General features: G+C 59.5%; 1 protein-coding gene across 1 annotated transcript; it reads right to left on the bottom strand.

Annotated features, from left to right (window-relative positions):
* Nucleotides 1–638: 638 nt before the first annotated feature.
* Nucleotides 639–16,839, bottom strand: MNT (MAX network transcriptional repressor). Its single transcript, XM_032457453.1, has 6 exons — nucleotides 16,345–16,839; nucleotides 10,305–10,884; nucleotides 9,675–9,716; nucleotides 9,435–9,546; nucleotides 4,388–4,580; nucleotides 639–4,207 (listed from the first exon to the last, which is right to left on the bottom strand). The coding sequence occupies exons 1-6, from the start codon at nucleotides 16,415–16,417 to the stop codon at nucleotides 3,450–3,452; spliced, it is 1,758 nt and encodes a 585-aa protein (XP_032313344.1). The 5' UTR covers nucleotides 16,418–16,839; the 3' UTR covers nucleotides 639–3,449.
* Between the last annotated feature and the right edge of the window lie 1,226 nt (nucleotides 16,840–18,065).

The raw sequence follows: 18,065 nt of genomic DNA, 5'->3' as shown, positions 1-18,065 counted from the left end.
CCTTTTCTTGTTCCTTCCCCTAAAAGGTCAGCCTTACAGACACCCCAGATGACCCGTCCTAACTACAACCCCAGAAGTGTACCTGCTCTCAGGAAGCCCCTGGCCCTCCTGTGTACAGATCCTCCAGCTTTCCCCTTTGAACCATCTGGAGTTCAGGATTCCCAACTCAACAGGCCCAGGGCAGGGTGGCGCGTGCTTGGGGACAGCTCTGTACCAGCTGAGATCGGACTGCAGCTCCACAAGGTCCTAGGTTGGTCCTGTGACCTTAACAAGTCACTCAGCCACCTCCAACCTGTTTCCTTATCTGCTAGTTCTTGGTCTATTTACTTCACCAAGCTGTTAGAGATGAAACAAGATAGTGTTTGTAAAAATGGTTTCAGGAAGTATAAAGTATTGCAAAAGTATGAGGAAGACCAGAACTGCAGTTCTCAGAGCTTGAGGATTGAGCGTTTGGATCAAAACTGGAAGGTCCCTCATCTTTGTTCTAAAATCAGTCGGCATGGAAGTTGCTCACAGACCATGTCCCCCACCCATCAACAGGGAAAGCATCCTGCTGTTTCTTGTGGAGATCTTTCCCTAAAGGTCTCTGCCTCCTTTTGCAACAAAATGACCCAGATGCTGCAGGTGGCAGCTCCATCTTGGGTTTCAGTGCAGGTTTATTTCAATTTTATATTTTATTCCAGGCAAGTGCTTATTACATGGATAGTATTCATGTCTCAATACCTAAAATCCTGGAGCATGAACAGCCACTAGAATACAGTTCAATAGTAAAAATACAATATGTACAAAATTAGGGTTTTTGTAGTTTTTTTTTTTGTTTTTTCCCACACAGCAGATGTATCCAAACACATAAAAATCTCTACAGTCTGGGGTCGCTACGATTTATATTTCTGGAAACGGAGACACAGTGACCGAGTCTTCACTGTAAACAAGGGCCACCTCTTTGGGGGATGGGGGTGGGACCCTGGAATTGGGGGAGAAGCAGCTGTTCCTGGAGAGGGCAGGGGTTACGGTGACCCCCATAACCCCTCCAGGAATTCCCTGCCCTTCTTTGGCCCCCCAAGGAACCAACCTCTCCCTCTCCCCGAGGTAAGGACTCCCAGCCAGTGAGCCACTCTGAACATCAAAAAGTAAAACACGCATGAGAGGTAAGATGTGTGTGTGTATGTGTGCACACGTGCGCACCCCAGGCTGGAGGGATTGGGGAGGGGAGGGGCAGGCGGTCCCACGGGGCGAGGACAGACTGGTCCTGACAGCTCTCAGAGGGGAGATGCCCAAGGAAGGGCTGGGCGGCGGCTGCCCTCTCAGGCACACAGCATCACAGCGTTCACGAACGACAACAGAAACAACAGCAACAACACCCATTGTCACCAATCTGGACATAGTCATACGGCACTAGGTTCCGGGGCCCCCACTGCTGCAGTGGGGGCGGGGAGGGGCAGGGGCGGCGGGCAGATGAGGTATCTGTGCAGGCCCGAGGGGCGACTGGCTAATAGGACAGTTTCAACTCTGGAACGGCCTCAGGACACAAGCTGAGCGGAGCTGGGAGGAGGGCAGGCTCACCAGTGCTTCTGTTCCTGGGGGCCAGGCCGGCCTGTCTCCCTCTGTTCTTTCCAACTTAATCACACCTGGAGGAGCCAAACCAGCTCCCCCCAAAACAGGATGGTGGGGGTGGCTGCAGGCACAGGAAGGCGGCAAGCTTGTGAGGTGGGAGCTGGGGGTGGGGCGGCAGTACAGGGCCCCCTTCTAGAAACCTCTAAGGTGTCCACAGGCCTTCTCTTTCCCCACCCTGGGAGACAAGGGAGAAGAAAAGGTCCCCAGGCAGATCTCCAGGACTAGGAAGGAACTGAGAGGGAGTTCTCAGGCAGCTCCATCTATTCAAGACCTTTGCCAGCCTCCTCAGGGTCCCCCACCACACTCCCCACTCCCAGCCTGTCCATGCACACCTCACACCTAGGAACACTGGCTTCCCCTCGCCCGCCCCACGCCACACACTCTCAAAGGCCATTGGTGAGTGTGTGTCCAGGTACAGAGCCGAGTGTGCACATGTGTAACTGAGTGTGTCTGTCACAAGGCCACTTGTAATAAATACCCACATAAAGAGAGAAGCCAAAGCAGTCTGCCAACACAGAGGCAGGAAAAGCAGCGTCCCCTACACACAGGCCCCCTCACTCCACCCCACCCCAAGCTCAGCCCTGCCCTGAGCCAAACTAAGGACCTTTCCTCACAGGAAGGCTGTGGCAGATGACAGTCCCTACCAGGGAGGGCCCCCTCAGCACAGCTCACTGGAGAAGAGGGCATGTTCAGGGGAAAGAGGACGCCAGAGGGAGAAGCTGGGGCAGAAGCAGCAGTCCTCCATGGCCCGGCCCTGCTCTCTCTCCACAGGTCCCCCTGGCCAAGCCTGGGTTTTAACTTATTACCTTGACAGCATGGCTTCAGGCTCCTGGAACCCAGCCCAGACACTGGTCCATCCTCCAGGCAGCAGGAGGCATCCAGGTGTACTCATCCCTCCAGGGAGTACATGGCACTGAGCAGAGGCCAGACCTCCTCTCTACCTTCTGGAAGCCAAGAGCCAAGTCCAGGGGTGGGGACAGGGTCCAGAGCACTCTACTCTCAGGCCAGACCCAGCTCGAGGTCGGGGGGGAGGGGGAGACAGCCAAGCCCCTCCTTCCCCACCCCTACCCCCAGCCACCCTCTGGACATAAGACACCCATTGGCAAGGGTTGGAGGGGCTCAGAAAGCTTGGCAAGGGCTTGGGTTTAGTCTTCTGTTGGTAGAGAACTGTCTTAACTAGCTCACTGTAATGAGTCACGGTGACTGCAACTAGGCTGGAGAGCCCCAGGCTAGGGCATCCACCTGTCTGGAGTCTGTGGGACTCCAGATCAGCCGGAGCCTAAGATCTGTCACCTGTACTCAGAGCAGGACCCCCTGCAGTCCCCAGCTTTCCAGGCCAAGTTGCTTCAGTTTTGCTTTCCCTCTTTCCCCTCCAGGGCCTGGGAAGAGAAGGCTGAGGCTCGGGAGGGGAGGGCCCAGGTGCTCAGCCACCTCACCAGACAGAGCAATAGCAGCAGCAGCACAGGAAGGCGGGCAGGGCAGGGGGAAGTGGGGGAACAGTGTCCACATCGCACTGGGTTGGGGACGGGTCGGGAGCAGGAACGGCACAGGAGCTGGCACCAGGCCGGACGGGCAGCACGTTCACCAGAGCGTCTCTCATCACTCTGTCAAGTCCTAGTGCGTGGGGTAACCCCCTGCCCTGTGCCCAGCTCCCCGGGGTGGCCCTTCCCTCCCCTGGCTCAGAGTCTCTGCACCCCCTTCCCCTAGGAGGCCTGGGGGTGGGTACGGGTGGGGCGGGCCTGGGCCTGACTGGAATGTGTGGAGCTGGTGGGTGGGAGAGTGGGGGACAGGTTTCCCTCCCTTCCCCCACTGGGGGCTTCTGAGTGGCCTCATCCTCAAGCCAGCTTGAGCGTGCTGACTGGGAAGGAGGGCATGGTGACCATGGTCACAGGGTTAAGCACTGTCTGGCCCACCAGCTGGGGGTGGTGCACCACCTGGGCCCCCACGGCTGGCTTTGCCATGACAGTGGCTGGGGGCCCCAGCCCGGCTGTGCCGTTCACTTGCTGGTGTGAGAGGGTGTGGGCGATGTGGCTAACCGCCACAGGCTGGCTCACCGCCACAGGCTGAGGGTACAGGGGCAGCTGGGAGCCAAGGTGGGCCACATGGTTGAGGGTGGCAGGGTGCACTGTGATGTGGCCAATGGGGGGTGTGGCAGGTGCCAGCTGCACAGCAGGGCTGGGGGCCGAGGGGGCGATGTGGGCGATGTGCTTCCCACCCGGCCCCTGTAGAACATGGTTCACAGTCTGGATGACTGAGGCGTGGGTGGTGGCGGTGTGGGCGATGACCGTGGAGCCTCCCCCAGCTGCAGCCACCAGATGGGCTGGAGCAGGCACCAGCGTCTGGGCAGGGGCAGCTGGTTGGGGAGGAGGGGCCGGCAGAGGTGTCTTCTGCTGTGGCGGCGGCTGCTGCCCAGGGAGGTGGGCAGGAGACAGGGCCACAGGCTGGGAGTGGGGGTGTGAGTGGGGAGGCTGAGGTGCGGGGGCGGTGCTGGGCGGTGGCTTTGGCAGCTCCGGGTGGGGGCGATGGCTCAGCTTAGGTGGGCCCAGGCCGGCCTGGTCTTCCTCCATATCCTCGTCTATGTTGTCCTCACCCTCTGTGGGGGTTGCAGGGATAGGGACAGGTCAGAAGGGCTGACAGCCCTGGAGGTCTAGGGACATTATGGGGCCAGGGTCAGGGTGGGATGGGCATCTTTTCTAGCAGGCAAAGGCCTCGCCAGGGAGGCTGGCATTTAAGAGGCAGGGGAGACATGCGGCGGGCAGTGGGCGGGGCTCACCGGAGGCAGTGGAGGTGGAGGCCTGGTCGTCCTCGGGTTGGCCTGTCTGCCGGAGCACACGGTCGATCTCCAGCACGTCCATCCACTGGCTCAGCTCGTGCTTGAGCTCTGCCAGCCGCTGCTGCGTGGCAATCTTCTCCCGCGCCAGCCGCTCCATCTCATGCTCGTATTCCTTCTCCTTCCTCTTCAGGGACTGGAGAACAGGGATGTAACAGGAGGACATCCTGAGCAGCAGCCACGGGGCCCATGGCACTGCAAATATCTCCCCTAGCCACCCTCACCTCCAGGTCCTCAGCGGCATGTCTGCAGTGACCGGGGCCCAGGCTGATGGGGGCTGCTGGAGACCACACCTGCCTCCTGGTCCATGGCTTTGCCTCTGGAGGCCCAGCAGCCCAGGGACCACGTGCTCTCAGGCAGGCACAGATCCAGGCCAGGCCCTCCCCATCCCCACATCATCTCTGTCCTGAGGGGCTTCGCCACCTCTTGCCACACCCACCCTCCTGGCAGCATCTCCCTCCATTCTGCAGAGAATGGCAGAAAGGGTAATAGATTTCTCAAGTGGTGCCCAAGGCTCCAACGCCATTCACACCATCCCATCGCTCACTGATGCCACAAGCCGCCCATCTTGGAACCCAGTCCCTAAAGAACCCAGAACAATCCTGATCCTGCCCTTCTCTCTCCTTCCTCATTCACTAGTCTCCTTAACTTTAATGTTCTTGGAGGATGATCCACCAGACTTTGCAACCCACCATCTCATCTCCTTGACCTTGTTCATCTTGTCTCTGGCTGCATACCTCTCTCCAACCTCCTGGGCTGCTCCCCCGCTGGTGCCCACCTGTGGGCCTCTCCAGACCGCTCCAAGCCCTGGAATGTGCCCCTCCTCCCACACCTGGACCTGAACTGCACCAGTCAATGAGAAACGACTCCAGGGTGGATAGCACCACTGCCTCCAACTGAGCACCCCGGAGAGGCTCTATCCTTTCCCAAAGGTTTCAAGTGGCTCCTCCCCCATGACACTGAGGCTACCCACGTCACTAGGAACACTGGGAGAGAGGGCCCTCATCTGGGAGGCCATCTCCCCTCTCAACTCCTCCAGGGTCACAGGTAATCCAGCGCCTCCTAGGTCAACCCTGGTTCAGCAGGTGCTGGAAGCCCCCCTGCCCAGACCTGTGACGATGCTCCCATCAGAAGGGCCTCCAGTTTCCCTTCACACAAGGGTTATTAGCAGCTCCAAAAAGCCAGCTCATGTCCTATTTCTCAGCTCCGTTCCACAATGAAAGTCTCTCCTGTCCTTTGTGACCTCCTGACCCTGACACTTTATTAAATCAACTTATCTTAAATTTGGCAGGCCTCCCTGTTGCCGGCTTCTCCTCAAGCCAGGCACGTCATGACTGCGGGTCCACGAGACAACATGAAAAATTCTGTCCCGCTGCCCCAAGTCTCTTACCTGACCTGCTCCTGAGCTTCTAGCTCCCAAGGCTTGCCAGTCATGGCCAGGTGTAGGTAGAACCCTCTGGCTCACACACATACCCCTGTCACCCCTCCACATCTTAGCTGCTCCTGTCCCAGGACCACACTTGGGCCCCTTCCACAATCCATCCCCATCCCACGTCCTCCCAGTTTACCTTCCTGCCCTCAAGCCCTCTGGACACCAGCATCACACCCGAGCTGCTAATGAGACTGCCAGGTAGCATTTAGACACTGTCTCATACAACCCTCCCTAAAACAAAAAACAGTTCACGTTTTATCTTTCCATCTCAACACTGTCCCTGTCCAACCCTGTGAGTGAAAGCAAAGATTGTTCTATGGTTAGCTTACATCCCCTAACCCAACCAGTGGCCAGGACAGAGCCATGCATGATGTCTTACTCGGCCCCATGGGAAGGATCTGTGAGGATCCAAAGGTACCCATCCCTACCTCTACCCTGTCTCTTTCCTTCATCACAGAAGAATCACAGTCGCTCATTAGACTTGAGTCTCCCCTGATCCCATTTCCTAGGGGCAGTTTTGCAGCAGCCTTTACTGACTCTTCACCTGCCCTCCTGGGCACAACATCCATACGCCAACTAGGCCTAACTGCCCCCACTCCCTCCTGCAGCCCCAAATTCCCTGCACTCCTGACCTCACCAGTCAAAGAAATGCTTCAAACCATAACCCAGACATGGCCGCACTCTTGTACTGACCTGAAACCTGCCAGGGTCACACTTTTTATACTTATTGCCAGTCCCAGCCCACGCACTGTGCTAGACATGACTTCAGACGGGGCCACATCAGTGATGGGGCCTGGTGAGTCAGCCCTTACTCCCTGGCTGCTAGGGGCTGGAAGCGCCTGTCCTGAACTCGACCTGCTGGCAGGGAAATAGACTTCTCACTCAGAGAGAAAGGACATTGGGGGTCAATACCTCCACTTCTCACCTAGTCCAGATCTCCACAGGCCTAGGGCCCCCTGGTAAGTTTTCACAGGGTCTAACTTTGCTCCCGTTGCTTCATTTTAAACCCATTTCCTTTCTAAAACTACCTGGATATGTGGTTTTGTACCTGCCTCCTCCTCTTCCTGTGTCTGTCCACTTCACTGAGCCTTTCATCAAATCCTTTACCATCTCCAAGCCACTGTGGGTCTGGCTGGGGGCTGCAGCCTTCCCACAGCTTCCTGCCTCAGCACACAACCAAAGTCCTCAGTCTCCACACCCTAGATGGTACTCCTTTCCAGTTCCCATCTAGTGCCCTGATGTCCCTACATCTGCACACCTACCCTCCTGACCATCTTCAACTTCTGAAAACATCCTGCTCCCTCCTGCTAGAGAAAACTCTGGCATGCGCTGGGCTCTCTGCCCTCCACTTGTTTCTGTCATCCTGACCTTCAGGTCCCAGCTCAAATCCCCTACCTCAGCTGCAACTTCCCTAACTCCCCAGAAAAGATCTTGTGACCCCTGTCCCTGTTACACCCTCGTGGCAGAGTCTTCTGTTTGGATGTTTTATAACCCGCTGCAAGACCAAACCTAAAGACAGAGACCACATTTTCCTTTGCTCCCTGCTTTATCCTCCCAGACACAGGGATGTCCAAAAGTACCTGAACGAATAAATGAATGAGAGAAGTTGAGGATTTAGCGAGAGCCTTGTTTTCTACCATTTATGCTTCCATTGCCAGCCCCAGCCCACAAGTATCTCTTGTGGGCTACCTGGTTCCATCCTGCCTCCCACTCAGCCCAGGCCCATATCCCGAGTCTGCTGGTTCTACTGGGTCTCTTTCCCTAATTTACTTTCAAATCCACACGGCACACAAGCCTTCTTGCCCTAGGTATGTGTCTATTGGGAGGAACGTGCCATTCCATCCTTCCTACTTCTCAATAATTGTTATTGTTAATATTTGTAGAGGTCCAAAACTCCACACATCTTTATGACGAAACTACTATTACTTTTTCCCACTTAGCATCATGGCGGGTACAGAAGAGGAAATTGATACTCAAAGAAAATGTCACAGCATTTGAACAGGTATTACTCCCAGGCCATAAGACTTCCTATGACTGACCGACCAACAACTTAGACCAAAGCCCAAGTTCTGAAAAAACATCTGAGAAATAAGCCTCCCCAGGACCCTCGGAAACCCACGACCAGCCTCCCCCCTCCTCCTCTCCAGGCCATTCGGCCGCCATCGAGGCCCCGCCCCTCCAGGAGCACGCGCGCACCCACGCGGACCCGGCTTTGCTGCGTCACTCTCCGCCGGCCGCACCCTCCCTCCGCGCACGCAGGAGTGCCGCCCCCCGCCCGGCTCCGCCAATCCGCGGGCCCGGCCACGCCCCTCCTGTGCCGGGAAACAGCCTGAAGGCGCGCCAGCCCCTCCCCCTCAGCCAGAGGGCGGGCGGAAGGGCGCGCGTTCGCGGGAGGCGGGGGGGGAAGCCGCCGGCTGGGAGCAGTCGCGAGTTAGCGCCTCCACCCTCACAAGTCAGGCTCGGGTTACCTCAGGGCTGTGACCCCGCAGCAGAGGCCGGGGAGGGGTAGCGCCCGCCGCTAGCTCCTAGCCCAGCCAGCCCCCGCGGGACACCCTCTCCCATCAGGGCCGTGACGCCACCCACCCCCGAGCTTCCCAAGAGCGCCGAATGGGAGACTCCGCGGCTGCCCCGCCCTTGCCCCGCGCAGGCCGTGAGCCCCAAGTCCCTCCCACTCCCCAACGGCTCCGTCGGACTCCATCTCCGCTGCAGCCGACCGTGGCCGTCCGCCCCACCCCCACAGCCTGCCTGCCTTCCCGCACGCGGAACCCTCGCCCGGTTTCCAAGGAAACCGAAACTCGGGCCGTCATGGCAACGGCCTTATCTGGTGGGCGCCCCCCCTCCTCGTACTGCAGAAGAGCCATAGCCGAAAGGGAGGGGACACAAGGCCTGAAGTCCCCTTAAAAAAGGGCTTCTTTTAAACCCTGACGGAAGAACGTAGTATTTTAGCTTCGGTGACCCTGGGGCTGTCTATCCAGTCAGACCGCCGCGTTTCCCCGTCCCCAGGCTTAACTCCCAAACTCGGGTGGTCGCACCTCCGTGCGCTCACTGAATCTGGGCTAAAAGCGGGGGTGGGGGGGAGTTCAAGGGCGCGACCGGGAAGAAGGAACCACGCCCAGCCCCCTCACAAGTGAGACTCAGGCCGAATCGGGCTCCTGCCCAGGCAAACGCGGCGGGGGGAGGGAGACGCCGGCCGATCCACGCCCTTCCCACCCGCATTAACGCGCGGCAGGAGGTATGGCGGGGCCCAGGACTGGGCTGACACAGAGCTGGGAGGCCGTGCAGATGGCAGGGTTCCGCGGGGCGGCCCGGCGGGGGAGGGGTGCTGAGCGCCAGCGCCGCGTTCCCCCGCGCGCACGCGCGCCGGCACTCCGCCCCTCCCGGGCGGGGAGCCCCGCTGACGTCATCCCAGCCATGTGCTCGGCGCCCGCGTGGAGGCGGGCGGGGGAGCCGGCGAGGGAGCGAGGGCGGGGCCGCGGGGGGGAGGCGGGCGGGCGGGGCGGAAGCTGGCGCGGAGGCCTTGGCCCGCCCTCCTCTAGGCAGTGCTTCCCTCCCCCATACCTGGATGTACCGCAGCGCCGTCCGCAACACGCTCAGATTCGACGTCTTCTTGTCGTCGACGTTAGGGATGTTGCGCTTCAGGGTTTCAAAGCATTCCTTCAGATGGGCCCTCCTGCGAGAGGGAGCAGCGCCGGTCAGCCGGCGCCAGGGGGTTAGAGGCGGGAGGGAAAGGCCAAGGAGAGTTTGGGGACCACGATTGGGACCTTCCCGGTAGCTGGCAGGGCGGGCAGGCACACACACCTGTTCTTCTCCAGTTTGTTGTGGACTTCTCTGGTTCCGATCCTGAAACCCAGACAGGAGACTCAGAGAGGAGGATCCAATTAGGCAGTCTTCCCACTCCCTGCTCCCCACTCCTGAAATGCCACAAGCTTTTTGTCTCTGACATTCTTCTAGGAAAGCAGCAGTGGGAGCTGTTTGCCCTGTGTCATGGTGTGTACAGCCCCTGGAGGGCACATGTAGACTACAAATTCACAAACCCTTTACCTCCATCCCACCCGTGCACCTGGAAAGGGCTCCTTGGATTCTGAGAAACAGCCAGTTGACTCCTGCCCTCACCCAAGAGGCCTATAGTCCAATACCCTGTCCAAAGGGCTTGAAATGCCATCAGCCCCAACCTTGGAGGGGGTCAAAGAACACTGAATCCTGAGAACAGAGGGCAGTGGCCATTCCCCACTCCCCAGGGTGGGGATGGATGGGCAAAGCACAGTGAGAATATATCCAAATACAGGAGAGCGCTTCTAGGTTGGGGTGGTAGGGCACTGCTGGGTCTCGCAGGCTAGTGTGGGAGGGTACTTTCTCTTGCACACACAGTCCAGGGGGTGGGCAGGTCTCCTCATCCCACCAGCCCCGACTCTGCCACACCTCACTCACCCCCCAGGCCTCTTCTTCTGTTCGTTGGATTTGACTTCTTCAGCTGGTGCCAACTTCAGGGTCCCAAGAGTGGGTGGGGGTGGCTGCTGGGGGGTCAGCTGGGGCTGGACTCCAGGATGTGGTGCTATGGTCAGGATGGGTGTGGGGAGGGGCTGCAAAGGCTTGGGGCTGCCAGTGGGCGGAACGGTGGTCTTGGAGTCTGGCAGTAGGGGAGCAGGAGTGGGCACCTGTGGTCTGGTAGGAAGTGGGGCAGACTCCTTAATGCTGAGTCCAGGGGTGCTAACCAGGGCCGGCTGGCGAGGTGCCAGGGGCAGAGGTTGAGCTGTGGGGGGCAGTGGTGGCGGTGGGGGCAGAGGCTGAGGGGAGTTGGTCACTACTGGAATAGGAATGACAGTCAGTGGGGTAGGGGTGGCAAGTGGGGGTGGGGGTGCTGGCGGAGGTGCTGGCGGCGACAGAGGCAAGGGTGGCGCCTCAGTGCGGGGTTCCTCCACAGGCAGGGCATGGGCCAGCCTGGCCAGACTGCTGGCCTTCTTCTGCTCCTGCTCCCGCTCCCGCTCCAGCCGAAGACGCTCCTGTTCCTCTACGCAGAGAACACAAGGGGTGTTTCAGCAGGGCCGGCAGTACTGGGCCCCAGGTTCACCTGTCCTCCAGTTGTAACCCATCCTCTGACCCTATCCCAGGCCCAGGTGCCCAGTGACACCCCCACCCAGCCTGGGCCACCCCTGCCCAGCCTGGGACACAAATGCCCATCCACACCCAGCCAGGCACTGGGCTAAGTGCTGGGGACACAGCAAGGAACAAATAAAACAGACTCCTGGTCCTTGTCGCTGGGGAGCTCACACTCTTATAACAAGTAGCAGGGATAACAACCCGGGCTTGGGGAGGAGAGGTGCTGTGCAAAGGCAGAGCAGAAGCTGTGAGCGAGGGCACCGGAGGCCTGGCAGCCTGAAGGTGGAAGGGTTAAGCAGGTGATGAGCAAGGGCAACAAGGATGAGGGGAGGGGGAGATAGAAGAGGAGAGGTCAGTCCACAAATGACCTCACAGGCCACCTTATCAGAATGGAGGGAGTGGAGAAATCATAGTTCTGGGGCAGTACCTTCTAGAGGGCAGGCAGTTCCTTCATTTCACAGACGAGATTAATTAGCTCAGAGAAGCAAAATGATTTGTTGAGGGTCATGCTGTGAGTCACAGGTAAAACTGGGGCTAGACCCAGCCAGGTCTCCTGACACCTGGCAGATGCCTGGTACTTGCTGTGCTAACACATGCTCACTAGGTATCTATACATATGTACACGTATACACACACACACACACACCCCTACACCTGGATCACTCAAGAGCCCCACGCCACAGGCAGGGCAGGGACATCACCTTTCGCTCACACATGAGGAAAGTAGGCCCAGGACTTGGTTCTCTCAGGCTAGGTACCAGTCTGGTTTCCTCAGGGACCATACCCAAAATGCACCTGTCCTCTGCCCTTTGTTGTGCTACAATGCATTCCCCACTATCAGCAGCAAACACTAGAAAGGGAAGCGGCAGGCAGAAAGGAGAGCCGGGCTTTTTAATAGGGGTTGAACAGGGCAATGAGCTCCAATCTCGGGCAAACTTGCACGTGTGGGTTTCAGCATCTCTGCTGATCCCTGCAGGAGGGGAGGCTTGCTCAGCAGCAGGCTGAGAACAGGGCAAGGGGAGAGGCTCCTCCTGATTCAGAGGCCCCTCTCCATCCCCACCCTGCCTGTCCTCACCCCACCATTCCAGTTCCCTGGCTACAGGCCTGGGCCGGGGCCCTGGGGAGCGGCTGCAGCCCCCAGGCCAGGGAGCCAGGGAGCAGGCTGGTCAACCAGCCCTCCCTCCAGCCCCGGATTCACCACTCAGCTGACTAACAGAGCTGACAGCACGGGATGGACCCGCCCCAAACACACCACCGCAAGGGGTGGGGCTGGGGGCGAGGCTGGCTAAGTGCCCCTTAGGGAGGAGGGCACTAACCCCTACAAGTCTGTGGGCTCAGGGGCCCCAGAAAACATGAGACCTCAGGGCCTTCTGGCCAATCAACAACTTGAGTGTGAGCTAGGCCTGCTCAGGGCCCCTCCCTCCCACAGAGAAGAAGAGGCGAAGGAGGAAGCAGGGGAAGTGCTCTGAGAGGGGAAGCACTCAGTGGTTTCCCAGCAGCCAGCGTTCAGGGGCTGGAGTCAGCATGGCCTCTTCCGCGCGTCTCCCCTGCCCGGGAAGGGAAGCTGCCGGGCCGGTGCAGGCCTGCTCCTCCTATGAGCCGGCAACACTGGGCTGAACAGCGCCAGAGAAAACCAGCTCTCTGTGCTCCTGCTTCCGACAGACCACACTGGGAAAGAAGCCTGCTGAATTCCAGTCAAGGAGCCCTTCTCAGGCCCAGCCTGGGACATCCCCAGTCTGCTCCCCACCTCCCCCTACCAATCCCCAAGACAGGGTACTGGAGCTCGGGGCCCAAAACAGCCCCACCCCAATTCCTTTGAGCCAGGACCTGAAATTTCATTGGCCTTGGGGCAAGTGTTCCACTCTCCCATAAGGAGGGGGGACAGACAGGGCCCAAGGCCAGGTGCCCTGGGAACCCAAAATGAAGGCAAACCTCCTCGTATTCCCCATATTTTAAGGCAACTCTAAAGCTCACCCAGGAGATGGCAGTCTCCTCCTCACCACCCTCTCTCTCCCAGAGCCTGGCAGGTACACCTCACAGATGCAGGGAACGACCCAGGTGTAAGCTCTGTCACACCTGGGTCAGCATGAAAAAGCTTAACTGGTGGTGAAGAGGGGGCGCCCCAGGCCAGATCCAGCCTACCAAAGCTGCCTGCTCCTGGCCTGCTCTGACTTTTTCCCCACCCAGCATCGACCCTCTCCCTGTGCTGGGGACTTGGGAGGGGGAAACAACGTAGGGGGAGCAGACGGTTTTAGCAATATGGGTTTAGGTTCTTTAATGCTCTGCTGCACCCTTGGGTGCACCCCTCCTCACTCCCATACTATGGCACCTTCCCTGGGCTCTGCCTAGAGGCTGCCTCCAGAGAACTTAGCAGGACCCTTCTGGGTGATCCAGGGGCCAAGGCTCCAGCCCACAATGGAGAGTATGGGCATTGAGCTTCCTTCAGCCACCCCAAGCCACCACGGCTCAGGGGCTTAGCAGGCACAGGGCTGGGTGGGAAGAGTCCACACCAGGAGGCCTCCAGTGTTGAGGGGAGTTCTCCCCTTCTACAAGCTAACGGAGTTTGGTGCATGAGGCAGGCCCAAGGTGCAACTAGCTCAGGTAGAAGAGGGTCCCATTCAGCCACCTCCATGATTGCTGGAATGACCAGGCCCTCCAGCAGGCCACCAGATGGCCTTGGCCTTTCCTCTCTACACACACACACACACACACACACACACACACACACACACACACACACACACACACACACCTACACACACACACACACCTCACTGGGTTCATCAGATGAGCAAACTGTTTGGTTTAGGTCAGGAAACCATTGCTTGAGGCTGAAGTTGAATTGGGGCCGGGATAAGAGGATCCCTTTTCAGAGTTGCTCATCAGGTACATACTCCAAGCAAGTGGTCCTGGTCAGCAGGCTCACCAGCACCCCCTTCTTTCTCATTCTTTCCACCCCAAGTTAGAGGACAGAACCTCCAGAAGAAGAAAAAGGTGAATTTGCTAGGTCTAGCTGTCTGTACCTCAGTTTCTGGGGTAGACTAGCTTTCCAGCATGCATGCATCCATCCATCCCCTAAGACCCCTTGCCCCATCAAGAAGAAGCCTCAACTCAGCTCCCTGTCCCCAGTTTTCACCAGCTGGGGGAGGGGCAGGGGTCTGCAACTTCTTAGGGGAAAGCCATTCCCAGGTTCCTTGCAAGGGTGCATATGTCATCCCTGTGGTTTTACAGTCCGCTCTGGATGACTTACTTCAGAAAAGGTGGAGGACATGACAGTGAGGGTCTTCTCCCCTCCCCCAATATGGTCAGCCAGCCCCTGGCTAAAGTGAAGGTGAAGTGAGTGTTCTTTGGAGCAACAGCAGGTCAATCCAGTTGCCTGCAGCACGGTGGGCAGTACCCGGTGGGGACACAATAGGCACTCCTGAATTGCATTGTGTTGATGGTGGCAACGGTGACTCTGTCTCTCCAAATCTTGTGCACGCTCCTCCCGTGCCGCTGGTCCCGCACACAGGACATTCTCCGGCATCACCTGCACTGTCCACCACCTGACCCTACTCTGGACCCGGAAGACAGGAGGGGCGCGTGGACTGATGTCCTGGCCCATCCGTTCCGAAAACCCAAACACTCTCGGTCTCACAAATCTCGAGTGACTCTTGACCTTGAGAGGCCGGTCGACCTGACTAGGCCGGCGACCCACCGCTCCCCGCCCTTGGTCTACCGCCGCTCTCCCCGCCCGCCGCGGCGGCCGCACACGCTGCAGGCGCGCGCGCGCGCACACACACACAACACACACTACTACCTCCTGCATGACTCATCATTGAAGCAACAATAGGCAGAGAGAAAGGAAAGGAGAGCGAAGCGCTCTCTCCACCACAACCGACCCAGCCGAAGGGCTGGGGGAGGGTTGGAAGGGACAGCAGTCCCCGGATACTGCACACAGGCCAATCCAGGGCTGCGACCCTCACAGCAATCTGGAAAACAGAGGTCCTCTGCCAGCCCCTATTTCTGCAGCATCCTTAAGCTGGGGGCCACCAATAAGAGCGCATGGGGACAGGGGGCATCTGAAGGCTCCGTCTCTCCCTGTCAAGGGAACGCCAAAGTTTGCCCTTTCTCAGCCTGGCTCATGCCACATTGTGGCCAGGAGTGCTGCCAGGAGGTCTTGGTAAGAACGTTTAAGGGGTCAAGGGGAGTGTGTGAGCTCTAAATGTCCAGTCGTTCGGCGATTCTGAGGGTTTCCCTCGCCCGAGGATCAGAAACAGGAGGTAGGGGCGACAACCTACAGGTGAGCTCGGCTCCTCCCTCGCAGGTCAGACGCTCTCCCAGTGAGATGCCCAGCGGCCAGAGCCAGGGCCCAACCCAGCGCAAAGCCCCTAGCCAGCCCCGCCCAGGCCCCGCCCCCGGCCGAGCGCGAGGCAGCAGGGAGGGGCCGGGCCGTGCAGTCCCCAGCGGGAGTGTCCCCCGTGCACGTGGTCGGGGGCGGAGCCAGTCCACGTCACCACCCGGTGTAACCAACTGGCTTGGAACGCAGGCACACGCAACATTCCAGCCGAGAGCGGGTTTGGAACGCGCAGACACGCCACATTCCACACCGGCTAAAGTGGGGCGCAGCAAAGGGGGGCCTAGGGGCTGCCCCTGGCGATGTGCAAACCATTTCACAGATACCCAATCAGCCCAGCTCTCACCCAAACCCCTGATGCGACCCAGCCCAGCTCTGGGAGGCGGGGTCAGGCGGGGCTGGCCAGGATCATAAGACACGCGATGTCATTTCATTCTGCAAAGGCCGCCTCCGCTCCAAGCGGCGCGTAGATCTGCCGGGAGCGCCCCCCCGCACCCTCTCCACAGGGCCAGGGAAGCCGGGGAGCTGCTCCGCGTAGAGTAATTCCACCCCCTACTCCGTTACACACACGCCCACTCGTGTGCACTAGACGCTCGCCCGTGTACACGACCGTTCATCCGCTCTCATCGAGGCTTGCATCACACATCTCCAGTGCACACACGCGTGGGTCTGTCTGCTCCACGCAGTACCATTCCTCACCGCACCCCCCCCGGCTCGCACATTCTCAGCCCTACTGAGGGAGCCGCTGGCCCACGCGAAAGGAACCCCCCACGAAAGGTGTACAAGGGGGTGGCAGGCAGTTGGGGTGGCGCCCACAGAAGACGGGTCCCTTCGCTGCATGTTAATGAATTCATTAATTAATTTCAATGCTCACAACACTCCTCCCCGGGCGGCGGCTCTACGCGGAGCCTTGCACTGTCCAGCTTCGGGGGCCGCCCGGAAGGGGGGCTTGCCCGCGGTTTCGCGTGGGCTCGGGGACTGGGGTCGCTCGCCTCCCCTTCCCCGGTGCCCCAGGGGCCCAGCCCGGCCTCTCACCACGTGCTCTCTGTTGTTGCTGCGCTTGCCATTCCAGGAAGCGGGCCGCCTCCAGTAGCGTCTCTATGCTCATCGCGCCGAGAGCTGCCGGGGGCGCGCCGGGGCCGAGACTGCGGCCCGCGAGCCGGGCACAGGTCAGGCTGGCGGGCAGGCAGGAGGGAGGGATCACCTCCGGGGGGCGACAGGGCTGGGCGGCGCAGCGCACTCCGCAGGGAAGAACGGGGGAGCACGGGGAGAAAAAAATCAATGTCTCCCCAAATATTTGCAAAATGTAATTTGCAAATTAAAAAAAATTGATGCAAAAAAAAAAAAAGGCGGCACTGCCTCCCTCCTTCCCCTCCCTCTCTTCCTCCCTTCTGATGCCTCCCGCCCGGCGGCCCCCGGGAGTCCCGCCGACAAGAAAAGGCTTTGCAACAAGATGGCGAGGAGGCAGCGACACACACAACAAGGGAAGGAGCCGCGCTGCCCCCGGCCGCCGCCCCCGCTACTACACCGGGGCCGCAGCCAAAGCCCGGACCGGAGCCCCCGCCCGCAGGGCCGCGGCGTCTCACGAAGGGAGGGGCGGGGTCCCGGGCGGGCTGGCCCCGCCCACTCGAGACGGCGCGCGCACTCGTGGCCTGGGTGGGGGTGGGAGAAGCTCCAGCACGGTTCGCGCCCTGCATTTCCGCTTTCCCGCCTCGCCCCGCCCCGATTGCGAGCCACAAGTTGAGCAAAGGCTGCGTGCTTGGGTCATTCACTACGAAATTTGTCCTGCTGGAGGAAAGGAGGAGCGGAAAATTTAAGACTTAAGTTAGATCAAATAAGGATATTCCAGGTCGGGGAAACCTTACGACGTTAAGAGACTAGCCTGACCTCTGTGTCTCCACGCCCTACCCACACATGACCTAATTCCTGCAACCACCCGGCTGTCGCAATTCCCCCGGGATCCGCCCCTGGGCGGAGCTGACGGGCGGAGCTGACGGCAGGAGACTGCCAGAGAACAGGCGGAGGGAGCGGCGTGGAATCCGATTCCGTGTTTTGTCTCCGTTCCTCCCCCCGCAGTGCGTTTGCATCCTATTAGGCGACGTCACCGGGCCGCAGGCCAATGGGCGGGCAGGACAACACGGCATGGAGCAGCTCCACATGGACACCCCGCGCCGCCAGCCCACTGTTTAAAGGGCCAGTGTCTGGCAGGGTCACATTCGCGGGTACGGCTGGGGTCACTCTGTGGCGGGTGGGAGGCCGAGAGGAAAATTCTGGAGTCGTGCCCTAACCTACCCTTTACTTTTCACCACTCTCCCTTTAAAAACAAATCTCTTTTCTTTTCTTCCCCGAAACTTTTGTTTGTCCACGCGTGTCTGATGCAGGTGGAGACTCCAACTGTGCCACCCCAGAGGCCGCCCTTTGCTCGGGGTCCGGGCCGGGGGCGGTTAAGGCGAGGCACCCACAACCCAGACCAAGGAGGCGTGGCGCAAATCGGGAACAACAACGTGGAGGGCGGAAGCCCAGCCCGCCCAGTGGCTGGGCAGCTGGGGCCGCGGGCGGGGAGCGGGGGCGGGGCCACTCCGCCCAGCCACAATCGCGCTCGCCGCGAGGGCGGAGACCCAGAGGTGGCCCTCCGTACGGCCGCTTCTTGCGCTGGCGTGTGGGGGCGCCTGGAGGTACAATCGGAAAATTAGACCTTTGAGGTCAGCTTGCCCAAATTCTCGCCTTTTGCAGATAAGGAAACTGAAGCCCAGAGA

This window comes from Camelus ferus, chromosome 16 (assembly GCF_009834535.1).
Source record: "Camelus ferus isolate YT-003-E chromosome 16, BCGSAC_Cfer_1.0, whole genome shotgun sequence".
Taxonomy (NCBI): Eukaryota; Metazoa; Chordata; class Mammalia; order Artiodactyla; family Camelidae; genus Camelus; species Camelus ferus.
Note: the sequence above shows the minus strand (reverse complement) of the source record. Positions and strands in the feature narration are given on the sequence as shown.

Excerpts from the sequence above, each read along its gene's own strand:
- MNT (XM_032457453.1), bottom strand. The coding sequence starts at position 16,417 with ATGAGCATAGAGACGCTACTGGAGGCGGCCCGCTTCCTGGAATGGCAA. Across the intron at positions 9,547-9,674 it reads AACAAACTGGAGAAGAACAG|GAGGGCCCATCTGAAGGAAT; the intron begins GTGTGTGTGCCT and ends TCCCTCTCGCAG. Across the intron at positions 4,581-9,434 it reads CGGCGCTGCGGTACATCCAG|TCCCTGAAGAGGAAGGAGAA; the intron begins GTATGGGGGAGG and ends CCTGTTCTCCAG.